Below are 15423 nucleotides of genomic sequence, written 5' to 3' on the forward strand. Positions count from 1 at the left end.
GACGCCGCTCGCAGCGCGTTCTGGGAGTAAGCGCGGCTGCCTGGGCAGCGGGCGGACTCGCGCAGCTCGGGTTCGCGTCTCGCCTTCCCGGTTCCGCAGTCTCTCGGTCGCCAAAGGTCGGGGCCGTTGACTGCGAGGTTAGCCGGCGTTGGGTGTTGGCCAGGAAGAGACGGATGGCCAGTGTTACGTCATCTAGCATTTTTGCGCCCACTCCACGAAGTCCCCATCCGATCGGCAGCTGTTCCCCGGGATACGCGGCACCGAGTCTTTAATCGCATTGGACTCCTCGGGCCGCCTGGGCGGGGTGGAGGCGGGGGAGAGAGGCCGCCCTTGGGGATTTTGGCGGGATGTTGCGGGCAGCTCTCTCTCCGGCCGCCCTGGCGGGGGCCGGGCTTCACCTCTCCGACCGGTGACCGCCAGTGCCCGGGTCCCTGCAGCGAGGATTGGGAGCGTGAGCTTGTGGGTCCGCCCGCGGGCCTGGAGGGCACGCACGCCGGGGACTCGGCGGTGTCGGCTCGCGGCCAGCTTCAGATAGACGAAGTCCTAGTTGTGGGGGAACCGTTACCTTTGAACGCACAGGCTGCACCTTGTTTTGCGAACTCTGTGGGCGTGTAGGAGCAGGGCAATGGACTCGGTGATGTCTCCCAGTTCATGGTGGTCGTCTCAGTTACGTAGCAGCCGGCTGGACGAAGGCCCCCTACCGGGGCCGACCTCCCGAGCGGCCTGTGGTCGGAAAGCCTCAGCCTTTGCTCATGGAGCTTGGGCTGAGCGCGGGTGCCGGGCCGCCGGCCGCTGGTTCCCTTGAACGCATCGCCCCTTGGTCTGACATCCCCCGCCAAACAGGAGAGGCCTGATTCGATTTATTTCACAGGACACTTACACGTGGGTCTCACTGTCCTTCTACTTTGCAGTTAACAAGTTTACAATCCCGTCTAAGCCAGAAGAGCCAACGCGGGATCTTACCGACCGAGCCCCCGGGCTTCCCGCAGAGAAGGCTGCCCAAACTCTGCGAGGCCTGAACCTCGCGGCTCTGCGTGCCCGACTCTCGCGGCTCTGCGTGCCTGACTCTCGGCGTGGACGCGTTCCCGCGCTTTCTGGCGTGAGGGTCAGAGGGCACGCCGCCGCGCAGGCGCACAAAGCCGAGGCCGCGGCGGCCATGGGGGAGGCGGGCGGCGCTGAGGAGACCTGCCGGGTCAGTGTGGGCGCCTGGGCCGCCAGCCGCCCGCGGGTCCGGGCTGTGGCGCCCTCCGCTCCCCCGCGCTGAGCCGCACCGCAGCCCACCTGGGCCTTGCCCAGTGTGCCCGGGAGGGCCCTGGGCGTCGTCAGCGGACAGCATGGCCTGGGCCGGGGATGGGGGGGCAGCGACCCCAGCCCCGGAAACCGCGCGTGCGGGTCCGGGAGGCTGCGCGGTGGGCGGTGGGCTTGCTCCTGTGCCTCCTGTGTCCCCGCCCGCGAGGCCGTGTCGCCGGGTCGGGCGTGTTCCGCCTCACGGTTGCCCGGCTGTTGCAGCCGCCGCACGTGGTGGTGCCCGAGCGGGGGGGTGGACTTTGGAGCCGCATCCGGGTTCAGATCCTGCTGGTATCCCCTGGTCCTGGGGTTCCTGAGAGTCACCTAGCCCGCCTGTGCCCCCGTTTCCCAGCGGGACAGCCTTGAGGGCTGTGGTCAACACGAAGCGCGCTGGCCAGCAAGGGGCTTGGCGCACCCAGTAGGAATCCAGTCAAATTCCTTTTCCTTCTGATTAGCGTGGCGCCGGCGGAGCGTTAAGAAAAAGCTGCTGGCGTTTCCCTGGGCTTTCAGCAGTAGGGCCTCGCTTGCGCTTGGAAAAACTGGCTCGCCATTTGCAGGCCGGGGCTTCACCGCTCTAGCTGTAATGTACTTAGTGGAGGGCACGTCAGGTGAAGACGTGCTTTTGAAACAATTGTGAACCCGGGAGGTGTTGAAGGAGGCAAGCTCGCTTGGGCTGCTGGTCTTAGTCGTCTGAGGTCAAGTGTAGTAATCTTCACGTGTGCTTGTTCTTTTAGCATATGGGAACTAAAGAAGAATTTGTTAAAGTCAGAAAGAAGGACCTGGAACGACTGACAACTGAAGTGATGCAAATACGGGACTTCTTACCCAGAATACTAAACGGGGAAGTGCTGGAAAGCGTCCAGAGATTAAAGATTGTAGAAAAAAGTGAGTGTTACTTCATCTTTAGCAGTGTCTGATGGTGACAGCAGTCTGTTTCAGCAGGTTTGCCTTCCGTAGCTGTGAAGTGACTATAAATAAACGTTAAGGTACTGTTACAGTCTTTGTAATTACGTTTGGGAGAGTCTGATAAGGCACAAGGGAGGGAGGTGCCCACGATGAGCAACTTGGCTGTGTGCAAATTTGTGTTGGAGGAAAGGGCTGCCAGCTTTCTGAGTATCTGCTACCAACTCTCCTTTCTCCCCCTTTCATCTTTGGCGGAAGAATTTTATGCTTTATCATTTAAAAGCTCTATTCCAAAAATTAAGTCTTTTTTGTGTAACTTAAGGATCTTGCCATGCAGCAACCTTGCAGGGGGTCAGATGTGTCTGTAGAGATACTTCTCTCGATGGAGGAACGGGTCAGTTTTAGCACTGATTTAAGTTGCTAGGACTTGTCCATTCAGACTCTGAGATTTGAGCTTGGCCATCGTGTCAGGTATCAGTCTAGGAGCCCTACTGAAGTTCCTGGAGCTGTTTCGGATTGATTCAGTACTTGCCTGATCGAGGCCGAGTTACTATCAAATCAGCCTTCAATGGTTAAGGCTAACTTACCATTGTGTTTGATTGTTTGCCATCACTGCTTGGCCTCTAGAAGAGGTGTATCTAGGAGGCCCAGGTCACGTCTTTAGCGCTAGTCCAGACAAGAAGGTATCTGGACTCAACAGTACAAGTTTCTGGTTTGTGGAAAAGTATCTGGTCAAGGGGGCAGCCATATCCAGTTAGAGGGGAGAATGCTCATGTTTGCCATGGCTCCCTGCCTGTTATTCTCTCTTTGGAATCCTCAGATCCGCTCTCGGCCCTGTGGTGTGCTCTGGGAGGTGGACTCCTGCAGGCTGCGTGCCTCTTGCCTCCTTGCTGGCTGCCAGCGGTGCTCACCGATAGAAGGAGTTTGGGGTGTTTTCTCCTGCTCCCTCCACAGCTATGACTCGCACCCAGGAGTCACTCGCAGCTCTCACTGGGCTCCGGGAGCACTGTTTCCCCCCCTCATTCTTTCAGCTGGAGGGCTGCTGCCAGTCGCTGGGTGCCTTACCATCCCTTTTGGGTCTCTGACCCCTGCTCTCCCCTCTGTAAGTAGTCCTTTCCATAAAGTGCACACCAGGGTTCCCTTGTTTCCCGCTGGGACGCCGCCAGGTATGCTCTCTGTCACTGGTTACCGTAGCTCCAGGTCATGGTCTTCTTAATTTCCTTAGTCCTGATCTCATGCTCATTTAGGGAAGGAAAGTGCTGACCAGCAGCTGAGTATGTCAGCCTGCTGGGTAGTTCTATTTCTCACTGAAAATTAATCAACTGGCATTCTGAAAAATACATCAGGGTCTTCTCATGAGTTGGTGAGCGCAAGTCAATTTTTGGAGATTAGTCCTCTGTCAAAATCAGGCTGGTGGTTACAAAAACGAGGCCCACAAATGAATCCATGGCGACCTGATCAAAGTGAGGCTCTAGGAGATCTTGCCTCACAGTCCTTGGCCTTCCCCAGCCATGCCATCACCTCTTTTCCATTGATCTTCTCGGTCTGCTTTGCTGAGTCAGCCTTCTTTGCAGCAGCCTTTCAGCTCGTGGAGGTGCTCAAGGCTCAGGCCTAGGCCCCCTTCTCTCCTCACTCCGTGGCCTCTCCGTGGGCAATCTCTGCACACACATAGCTTCAGTTGCCATCTCGATGCCAGTGTCTCATAGATTTTTCTCTAGCCTGACTTCTTCTCCAGGCTCAGGGCCCTGTATCTAACTCCTACTTGACATTTCTTCTCGCTTGTCTCACATTCATTTCAAATTCTAAGTGTTCGTCTTAGTATCATCAGCCTGCAGCCATCAGGAAAGACCTGTATTCTGACAAGGGCAGATTATTGGCTGGTTGCAGTGAGGGAGACCACACACCAGAGGGACTGTGGGCGTCTTGCCAACAAAGGAAAGGACAGAGTTGCTGTAGGATTTGAGGCAGGGCCGAGTTTAGATGAAGTGCAGATGGAGCTGTGATTTCATGGGCTCCAAGCAGAGTAGGTCTGTGTGTGAAGGGGTCAGCATCAGGTCTCACTGCAGTGGCCCCACGTCCTGCTTCCTTGAAAACTACAAAATTTAGGTTGATGGTGGCACATCAGGTCTAGAAATCCTTTATTTGAAGCTCTGCAGCTGGCTGGCTATCAAGGCTCTGCTCTGTGGCACAGTGACTGCGACCCTGCAGGCGAGAGTGGATGTTTCCTCCTTCTTACGAGTATAATTCCAAACAGCACAATTTCTGATAGTCTAGGATTTTAAAGAGTAAATTTTCTCTGAACAAAAAATCAGTAGCCACTGAAAGAAGGGTTCATCATGACACTTTACTCTTGCAGTGTGTCCTTGGGAGAAATGTTGTTTCCTGTTAACTTGGCAGCCAGCTTTCTGTGTCTGTTATCCCAGCCTAGCAAATTGCAGGACAGATTTTCACTTTCTTAGAGCAGGCTAATTTTACTTTCTCACATCTGACTCATGCTATCCCGCCCCTACCCCACTGGACACCGGGCTTTCCCAGCCTCCCCAGGGCACCACCATCCAGACAGAGACCTGGGATCCTCCTTGTTGCCCACCTCTCCTCTCACTGTTCTCTCCCCTTCCAGCCCCGGCCTGTCTCCCCGTAAGTCCTGTACGTTTCCCCTCATGGATGCATCCAGAATTCATCAGCCACCTCCATCGCCACTGCCTCCACCGAGACCAGGCCCCTGTCATTTTGCCTGAATCTCTGCTCCTGATAGCATTCACTCATTGCCACTCGCCAGTCCGCTCTGTGTACTGTAGCCTGAGTAACTTTTAACAATTCAGTCTGATTATGTCATTCCCCTGCTTAAGTCAGTGTTCAGTGGCTTCTCTTTGCTCTTAGGATAAAGACCAAAAAACAAAACCCTGACCCAAACCCCCTACCACCCCAAACCTTAAAACTGTACCATGGCTTGAAAGGATTTGTGTTATTGGACGTAGCCTCCGGCCCAGACTCATTTCCTTATCTGACTGCCTAGACAAGATTTGTCTTCCTGTTGGATGTTGTCATAGCATCCTGTACTTTTCCTTCAGACAGAATGGTTTTAGTCCCATCTTACAGTATAAATTGGTGGAAGGGCAGGGTCTCCCGTTATATTCTCTGTGCCTGGCTGAGTATTTGGTCCTAAGGGACCACCCAGCCTCCCGTTCCTGCATGCTCTTTTTTTAAAATTGCAGTGGTATCTCGTGAGGCTAGCGTGTGCTACAGGTCACTGGGTGTATAGGAAGGGAGGGTCGAAGTGGACCGGGGTGCTTGTGGTAGGCTTCACTGTGAACCTTGAACACAAGCTGGCCCTTGAAGACTTCTGCTTCTCTGGTCTGAGGCCTGGCCTAGAAGATGGCCTCCTAAGAGGCATCTTTCACTTAATTTTGGCTCTTGAATTCTTTTTTTTTTTTTTCTTTTTTTGGCTGCACTGCGCAGCTTGTGGGATCTTAGTTCCCAGCCAGGGATCGAACCTAGGCCCTTGGCAGTGAAAGTGCGGAGTCCTAACCACTGGACCGCCAGAGAATTCCTTGGCTCTTGAATTCTTATCACTCAGGTGACATGAAAGAAAACAAAAATCACCCCCCCCACCCCTTTATCTTTTTGTGAGGACTAGGTCTGATGGCCCTTCCTCAGCCTTCCCAAGGGCTTGTCTTCCCAGAGGGATCACATGAGTCATTGCTTTGAGAATGGGTCCCTTAGAGTCAATCCAAGGATCACACGGTGGCAGCAAGAGCTGTTTGACATGTGGGTTCATCCACCCTCTCACTGGCCTGTGGTCCAGGACAGTTCTTGGCTTTGACCAGTATCAGAGTTGCCGTGTGCCTCCTGTCGTAAGCAACGAGAAAGGGCAACGTAGGAGTGGATGCAGGCAGGGAGGAAGGAGAGGGAAGCCATACACCTGACTTTAGGGCAAGTTTCTTTAGGAGAATAGGTGTGGATCTTTGGATGGTTTGGATGGGCTCAGGCTGTACAAGCCAACCAGAGGACTTAGGACGGTGTGATGGGTGTCAGGTCGTGAATGGGACTTAATTCTGCCTCTAGCACGGTAACTTAGTTTCCTTTGGGAAACTGGGCAGTAGGTGGTGGAGTTTGGAATAATCCTACAAGGGTGTTGCCTGAGAATCTTTGGGGAATAGACGAACATTGAGGGCAGAGGCATGATTTATTAGAAGGGAAATGGGAAGATGTTTTAGGCTGGGGTAAGGCATGTAGGAAAGTCACAAATGGGAGCGAGCAGGATTGGTTGCGGGTTAATAAGCTAGTTTTTCTGCTTGACGTGGAGCAGAGATTGGGGTATAGCAGATGTCAGTGAATGCGAGCAGTTTATGCAAGACAGAATAATCATGGATTATTGTTTTAAATTTGGAAGGAGAGGCAGTTGGAAATTAGCACATGGAAATGACTTCAAAATAGTGATTAAAATGACATTTTCAGGGGAATGATTTTTGCATCTAAGTTAGGATAGGTTGAGGGCTTGGTTGGAAGGTGAAGAAAAATCAACGGTAAAGTGCTCATCAAGGAAGGTGTGGACTTGACGTTAGAGTGTGGGCTGTGGCTGCATGGGTGGAGTGGACAGGATGTGAGAAGAAATGGTTGGTCTGGTTAGGCTCCGTAGGTGGGCGCAGAGCTCAGCCGGGGGGCACGGGGAGGTAGGAGCGGTCTGTGCACTGCTGCTGTCGGCCGTCTCCGCTATTTCCCTGTCTAGAACGAGGACAGCCGCGCTTGCCTCACTGGAGGCATCAGGCTTTACAGTGAGCTCCCCTTTGGCACGTGCTTGGTACAGGCGGGGCTGGGGCGCCCTCCACGGAGAGGACGAGGACGTCCTCAGGTGGAGGGGCCCTGGACCCTCGCGTAGTAAGCGGGTCCCCGTGATGCTGCAGCGCTGCACGGCCCTCCTCGCGGTGACTGCAGAGCTATACTTTGGGGAGAGGGGTGGGATCAGTACTCATAACTCCCGTGTTGTTCAGGGCTCAACTGTACTCAGTAAAAGTTAGCTCACCCCCCTTTTCTCTCATCCCTTCTGGTGCACATTCTTCCAACAGTGAAGGAGTTATTACTACATCAGCGCATGGCACGAATTTGTTTTAAACTGGGAGAATCCTGCTTTTTTAAAAAAAATAAAATTTTATATAGTATATGGTTGTTCAATATGTAAAATAAATGAAAGTTGTATTTCCTGCATAATTATTTAAAAAATTCAGTTTTATAACATTTACTTTTAAAATTAGTGGGTACAATGAAGGTGTTTTTTTAAAATTTATTTATTTATTTTTGGCTGTGTTGGGTCTTCGCTGCCACGCGCGGGCTTTCTCTAGTTGTGGTGAGCGGGGGCCACTCTTCATTGCGGTGTGTGGGCTTCTCATTGCGGTGGCTTCTCTTGTTGCGGAGCACGGGCTCTAGGCGTGCGGGCTTCAGTAGTTGTGGCACGTGGGCTCAGTAGTTGTGGCTCGCGGGCTCTAGAGCGCAGGCTCAGTAGTTGTGGCACACGGGCTTAGTTGCTCCGCGGCATGTGGGATCTTCCCGGACCAGGGCTTGAAACTGTGTCCCCTGTGTTGGCAGGTGGATTCTTAGCCACTGTGCCACCAGGGAAGTCCCCAATGAAGGTGTTTTGATGAAAACAAAAATTTAACGTTAGACATTTTGGAAGACGGTTGCAGTACCATCCTCAGTGTCCAGTTTCTATTTTCAATTGTGGTTGTTAAGTAGCAAAAGAAAGACATAATCCCAGAGATAAGGAATTGCAAATGAGAAATGTTTTAAACAGCTCACCTTTCAACATGAGGACAGTTTTCAATTAAACTGATCTTGAAGCTTGAAATCAGAGGGGTCAGATATTTTTGTTTCACAATTAAGTCACCAAGTCTAAGAATTTCTTGCCTTTCTTGGTTGGCAGGTGTTCATTTTGGAGAGAGATGATGGAAAAGCCACTCAGCCAGTTTAAATTTTCATTGTCTTAGAGAAAACACTTTCCAAATGAATTACGTTGCATTTGAGATGTTAAATGATATAATTTAAAAACAACTTGCCACCTTAGTGGCAGTCTGTCAGATATTCACTGAGTCTCAGAGACGTTGGAATTATTTAATTTTACATGTTGACGCGAAACATAAACTACAGTGTCATTACTGACGTTTTAAAATCTGCAACATTAGTTTTAACTTAAAAAATTTATTTGTTTAAATAAATATACTTAAATGTTAGTAGAGTGCATATCAGCAATGAATACAAAGAAGTGCAGCCATGATATACTGGAGAGATATTTGACTAGGTTTTTAGCAGAGAAAAAAAGTTACTTTGTGTAATTTGAAATCTGTACAGCAGCACCTTACCTCTGTGAGCATAGTCCAGTAGAAACTTCTGTGGTGATGAAGGTGTTGTATGATCTATGCTGTCTACGTCTGTTTTAACAATAGCCAGTAGCCATCTGTGGCCAACTGACCCAGTGCCATTTATTAAAAAGGCAGTCTTTCCCTCCTATGCTACAGTGTCTTTTGTCATAGTAGCTAGTTTTATGTGGGTCTGATTCTCAGTTCTTCATTAGCTCTGTTATTTATTTTAAAATTATTTTTAAATACTAGTATTTATTAGTTTTTGTGTTGATTTTCTACTAGGTTGTTTTTTATTCTAGCTCCCTGGTGAAACTCTCTTGTTGTCTATTTCTGGAACGTATTGGTCACAGTTATTTCAAAGTCTGAGTCTAATAAATCCATTGTCTGGATCACCTGTTGATCTGCTTGTATTGTCTGTTTTTCCTGTTGGTAGTTCTGGTAATTTTTTTTATTGATTAATGGATTTTAAAAAATGAAGTGTGTAGAGGCTCTGGCTGTTGATATTTTTCTCCAGCAAGGACTTTTTCCCCCTGGCTTCTCTCAGTCAGTTAGAATGGAGTCAGAGTAGTTCACCTAAATCCAGTTAGGGATTGAGCTGGTTCACGGCTGGTTTCAGTCTTAGTTCGAGCTGGCCTGTTTCTAGTTCATTCTGCCTCTTAGGGTTTTAGTTCTTCAGGGGGGTCTAACTGAGAGCTTGAGTCATTTCCCAGAGTCCTTCCATCTAGGCTGGCCCTGCCTGACCTTCAGTTCATTTTTCTTTTTTTTTTTTTTTTTAATATTTATTTATTTAGCTGCACCAGGTCTTAGTTGCAGTATGCGTACTCTCAGTTGCGGCATGCATGCGGGATCTAGTTCCCCGACCAGGGATCAAACCCAGGCCCCCTGCACTGGGAGCGCAGAGTCTTACCCGCTGGAGCACCAGGGAAGTGCGCTGACCTTCTGTTCTGACCTCTCCAGCGCCATGAGGTTGATGACAGCTCTGCCTGGCCTCCTGGCCTCTCTCCACTCACTGCCCGCCTGCCTCCCTCTGCAGCCCCTCTGCGCTTTCCCTGTGGTTCCACCTCCTCCAGGATCATGGCCTGCCCCAGGTCTCGGCTGCCTAGTAGCTCTGTACTCCGTGGCGAGATGCTCTGCTTAGCTTTGCTGCCTCTTTGCCTGTGCTGCTTTTGAATATGCAGATGCCTTGGGGAAGAGTGGGCTGGAAAGTTGGGCGTGCTCACCTCAGTGCATTTCCCTCTTCTCTAGGTCTTGGCTCTCAAGGCCTATGTGACTTGGTAACTCTCAGATACCTTGAAACAACTTTTTTCTGGTTTGTTCAAATTCTGCTTTCCTACTTATTCTTGGGGGGGAAGATTGATCTGCTGCATCACCATGCTAGCTGGAAATGGTTCTTCCATGTATGTTGTTATGATTTTTAAATTGTTAAAAATGTATTGTGATGTCATACAGAAAGGACAGGCTATGGAGATGTTCCAAATTAATGGAGACTAAAGATACATGACAATTAAATGCAATACCTGATCCTAGACTAGATGCTGTACCTTGAAGGAAGAAAATGCTGTAAAGGGCAATTTTAGATCATTTGACAAAATTCTAATGTCCGTGGTAGATTAGGTAAAGGTATGTTAATTTTTCTGAGGTTGACAACTGTGTATACTGGGTAACTAAGACATTATCCCTATTCTTGGAAAATGTTCACTGAAGTATTTAGAAGTAAAGGACCATGATATATGTAACTTACCCTAAACTGGCTGAAAAAATGTACTGTGTGTATGCTTGTGTATGGTCCAAATGATGAGCAAATGTGGTAAAATGTTAACAGTACGTAAGTGTGGGTAAAGGGTATGTGGGTATTCGTTGTATTATTTTTATTCATGCAACATTTTGTAAGTTTGAAATTATTTCCAAATAAAACGGTGAAAAACATATTGTAAAATGGAAATACTAATTAAATGTTTACAGAACCATAAGCATCCCTGAGGCACTTGGGTTCTTAGCAGTGGGGTTTGAAAAGCACTGCACTACGTGATTTCTAAAGCATTTGTGGGGTGTGTTGAGATTAATTTCCCAAGAGTTTGATATTAATGAGAAGAGAGGGGGACCTCTGTTTCAGCTCAGAGAAGAATTATTCTGGCCCATAGAAATATGAACTAGGGACTTCCCTGGCAGTCCAGTGGTTAGGACTCCACGCTTTCACTACTGAGGGCGTGGGTTCGATCCCTGGTTGGGGAACTAAGATCCCAAAAGCCGCGTGGTGCGGCCACCAAAAAAAAAAAAAGGAAAAAGAAAGAAGAAATATGAACTAGAGAGAGAATCATTAGAGAGTGGGATCATCATTAAAGAGTGCCAAGAAGATATTATTTAATTTGACCAAAGGTTTACTGTGGCCCATATGAGATAATAAATACCAGAGTGTATCAAGTCCAGCTCCTGGCAGGAAACAGAAGGGGTAAACAGAGCATATCATGAAGAGATGACAGACCAAGGTGGGCAGGGTTTGGGGAACCAGCACAAGGGAGGCGAAGGCCCAGAACCTGGAAGAGTGGGGCGCCGTGGCCTCCCAGCGAGCGGCCAGACTGGCAGGAGGGTGGGTGCTGGGCAGGACCATGTCTCAGCTCGGAGGAGGAAACCACTGCTGCTTGAGCCTGGCAGGGGTAATGTAGTGGGGAAGTCGATGTCTCACCCTGCCTCCTGTCCTTGTTTCCTGTGGGGACCCACTGTCCAAATCCAACAGGCAAGGGAGCCGGTCGCTGTGGACGTCGAGTTCAACCTCTTACCTCTCGGGACAGAGCAGGTTGGAGAGTGGATCTGAAGGGCGCGTGGAGACTGTCTGGAATGCAGGGGACTGGGGAAGGAGAAGATGGCCTACTGCTGGGGGCTTAGTGGACTGAGGGGCAGAAAGGTAGCCAAGGTGGAGGGGGGGAGACATATGTTACTTGGACAGATCACTACCAACCACCCAGTTGTTAACATTGTATTTTATGCCAGTAAATGAAAGGCGGAAGTCCGTGACTCTTTGGTTTGGGAAATAACTTTAACAGAATTCGTTTGAGTTCAGCAAGGTTGATCTTAGTTTTCTGCGATAGAACTCAGTTGGAAATCAGTCAGGTAGGTATTCACTGTATGCCTGGTATGTGTCAAGCTCTGCTAGGTGACGTGGGGATATAAAAAGGATAAGATCAGATCCTTTTCCTTGATAATTCACGGGCAGACTGAGGAGCTCCAACGTGGAGGTGTGAAAAGGTAGTGCCAAGTACATTGGCGGTGCCAGCATAGGACAGACTCCTATTAGTCACACGTTTTCTTCCTCTTATGAAAGAGTGCTCCAGTGGCCTTTACGTTAGAAAAAGAAGCAGATTTTTGGCAGCGCAGGAAAAAAAAATTCTATTTCCATATTCTGGTTCCAACTCTCCTCCCCCACTCCCTTTGGTTTGTTTTAAAAATTTGACAGCTAATTAAAGTGTCATTTGGCTGGAAATGCATTTAAACTCTTTAACTGAGGTTTTTTTGTGTGTTTAAATGAATCCCGGAATATTCTCATCTTTTCACTTTTTCAACTTACATTTTTTGACAGGCCGATTAAGTTAAAATGAGGTCTTTAGGGTGGGCCCTAATCCAATATGACTGGTATCCTTCTTAAAAGAGGAAATTTGGACACAGAGACAGAAGTACACGGAGGGAAGATAATGTGAAGAGACAGGGAGGAGGCCAGACAAAGGCAGAGGCAGGTTGGGGTTACACTGCTGCAAGCCCAGGGACATCTGGGGCCACGAGAAGGTGGAAGAGACGGGAAAGGATCCTTCATCCACAGATTTCAGAGGGAGCATGTCCTTGCCAACAGCTTGATTTCAAACTGTAGCCTCCAGAATGATGAGAGAATACATTTCTGTTCTAAGCCACCCAGTTTGTGGTACTTTGTTATGGCAGATCTAGGAAACTCACATACCCTCCAAATCTCAGCTCATAGTAAAGATGGATTCCATCAGTAGCTAATTCTAAATTCTAAACCTATTAGTGAGAAGAATGTAAAAGTTGATGGCTATTAAAAAAGCCCTTATTTTGGATTTGAGACTCTTTACTGAGCTATTTTGATTAAAAACAAATATTTTTTTTTCTTATTACATGAAATATCTGATAATTTATTAAATATTACAATTAATAATGTATTATAAACATGCCAGGTGGTAAAGGGTAGGAGAAATCGATCCCTTTTTTTATACTTTAAATTTCTTTAGCTGGGTTTTAGTCACCCCGCTTTTCATTTATGGCTCTCTGTACCCTTCCTGTGAATAAGTTGATAGTCATTCTCATGTTATTAAAGCTATCAAAAAAGGATTCTAAGTTTCAGAAGATACATAGATGTTGAAATGGCCTGTGATTTAGGTTGTTTCTATATACTGATAGTCTGTCTAGGCCACCCTTTTACGCAGTTAGATTTCTCCTTCATTTTGAATGCTAAAGCTTAGCAGGTGAAATACAGTCTAGGCTGGGTGGCAGCCTCTTCCTCGTTCTAATACTGAGGCTGGGTAAGGTAATGTCTTGACCATGTATAATGTACTATATATGTATTATTTCTGTCCCTGATTTTTTAAAAAAATTGCAAAAGCAATATATCCTCTTGTAGAAGAATAAGACATACAATCAAAATAGCTGAGTTTTTTTCTTTATCCAAGGATTAGCTCTGGCTGTATAAAGAAGTGAAATTCATTTACGTGACAAGTATTTATAAAGTGCCTGCTCGGTGCGGGGTACTGTTCTAGGCTCGTGAGATGCATCAGAACATGTGAAGATCCCTGCCCTCACGTTTTAGGCGGCAGGCGTGCCGTGTGGGCCAAGTTGAAAATGCAGGAAGGTGGCGGCAGTGCTCCCCTCTCGCCACAAGGCGGTGGCCTTGTTCAGCACAAAGCCACCACCTGCCTCCCGGAGAGCCTGGGGTGGGTGGGTTGACCACCCTGATACTGCCTTTGAATTCTGGGGGGTAGAATGGGATGGTTTAACCCCGTCCCTTTGTTGTGTTAACTTACAGTAAGGTCATAAGCAGCTCTATAGAGTGAGAGATTATGAAATTACCATAGTGAGTCTTTTGGGTGGTCATAATTAATTCCTACATATTTTTACACGTGAGCCATGTAATTTCCTGTCTTTACCATGTTTGAGTAATATACAGTTTAGTAATAGAAGAGAAGAATTAAAAAGTAACTGCAAAGAAAAAGTTTTACGCCACCAATGATTTTATCTCAGTTTTCGTTCATTTTTCTTTTTGTCTGTGACCATTTGCAGTTCACATTTCATTCATAATTATATATGTTTTCCTTTAACATCGTTACAAAAGGCAGATATGTATTTTTCAAAGTATAGCACTTGATTGATATAGTTGGTTTCTTGGGTGGCCAGGATTAGTGGGACAAAATAAAGAATTCCAGTGGAAGTCATGTTGTGGCATAATACATCCCACCCCAGTTTCTAAGAAACCGGTTTTAAGAGCTTTGCCAGCTGTTTCACAATCATTAACTGAATATTTAGCTTTAGGTTTTAATCTCCCTTCTAGGGCAAAGGGTCTCTAGAAAATGTAGGACTCCCTTTATTGTTCCAGAGCTTTTGGAATGCCTGCATTGTTCTTGGCACTGATCCCCGCCCCTCACCGCCAGTGTCTCGTCTGGGCTTTCCTTGCCGTCCCAGACCCCCAGGTCATAAAGCCACACCCCTTGTCTTCTGTCCGTTGGAGGAAGTGTCTGGGAGCCGCTTCTCTGGGGTGGAGTGATGCTCCATTGTCCAGCATCTGCCCGATGAGGCGCTCTCAGGGCAGGCTGCCTTGTACTGCCCTCCATTTTTCTGCTGTTTTACATCCCTGGGGCTGGGCTCCGTTGTTTGCTCTTGCTGGCTGTGTGTTGATCTCATTTTGTTGGTGGTGAGAGATGTGGCTGTTGTCCTGAAGCAGTCACTCTCAAAGTCTGTTCCCAGGCCAGCAGTATCAGCCTCACTGGGAACTTGTTAGAAATGCAGATTCTCAGGCCTACTTCAGAGTCAGAAACTGAGGATGGGGCCTGGCAGGCTGTGCTTGGACAAGCCTTCCAGGGGATTCTGATGCACAGGAAAGTTTGAGAATCACTGCCCCCAAGCAGTGCTACTTTAATTAAGGAGTTACACCAGTAGCTCTGAGCACAAGCCCCCCCTCAAATCTTGGTATATGTTAGCACTAAAACTGATGATATCTTAGTCCTTGAAGTCAAGGCATTTAAAACTTTAAAGTACCTGCTTCTTTGCTTTTTGAATGTCAGTATTTCTGTAGATAATATTTTTTATTTAGAGTTGACAATACGGTTGATTTCAGATTTATTAACATGGATGTCTTTTGGGATTTTTGTTGGCCCTTTGAGTCATCACCTGAACGAATGTGGGGGAGAGGGAGCGTTCCTTACCTCCCATCTTTCACTGTGGCCACCTCTTGTCTCCATTGCCGCTGCTTTCACTTCTCCATTGACTGCGGCGGCAGCTGTTCCCGTGCAGTCAGTCTGCCCGTGGTGAGACGAGCTTTGTGAATCAGCCCGGCTGGCACCGTCTCCTCACTGAGCTGCCTTCTGCTTTTTATGGAGCAGATACAAGTCTGTGCCATGAGACAGTCGGGCTGCTCAGCCCTGCCTTCAATCCTTTAAATAACATGCTTTCTTAAAACCTTGAGTGCAAGTCTGGCAGTAAAATGAAGTCTTAAAAACAGAAAACAAAAAGGTGCTTTCTGCCATGGGCAAAAAACTGACAAAAACTGAAAAAGCAGGACTTTTAGAATATTGGTTATTCAAGGACTGGTGTTATGTGAATAATCCTACCTAAGAAATCAGGTTTTCCTAAGAGAAGATTAAGCAAAATGGATGCTTAGGAGAGA

At 48.0% G+C, this 15423-nt stretch overlaps 1 protein-coding gene across 5 annotated transcripts in view; it reads left to right on the plus strand.

The window, feature by feature from the left end:
• Positions 1-39: 39 nt before the first annotated feature.
• Positions 40-15423, plus strand: part of HSF2BP (heat shock transcription factor 2 binding protein) — an 82905-nt gene continuing 67521 nt past the window's right edge. For 2 of the 5 annotated variants that reach the window (XM_061192828.1, XM_061192832.1), the window contains exons 1-3: positions 40-137; positions 912-1099; positions 2022-2172. In XM_061192828.1, coding sequence (XP_061048811.1) covers positions 2025-2172 — 148 coding nt within the window. In that variant the 5' untranslated portion in view covers positions 40-137; positions 912-1099; positions 2022-2024. Of the gene's footprint in view, positions 138-440; positions 883-911; positions 1106-2021; positions 2173-15423 lie in introns of those variants that run through there. The other 3 variants (XM_061192831.1, XM_061192829.1, XM_061192830.1) reach the window with 3 other exon arrangements.

This window comes from Eubalaena glacialis, chromosome 6, assembly GCF_028564815.1.
Source record: "Eubalaena glacialis isolate mEubGla1 chromosome 6, mEubGla1.1.hap2.+ XY, whole genome shotgun sequence".
In the NCBI taxonomy this organism is placed as follows: Eukaryota; Metazoa; Chordata; class Mammalia; order Artiodactyla; family Balaenidae; genus Eubalaena; species Eubalaena glacialis.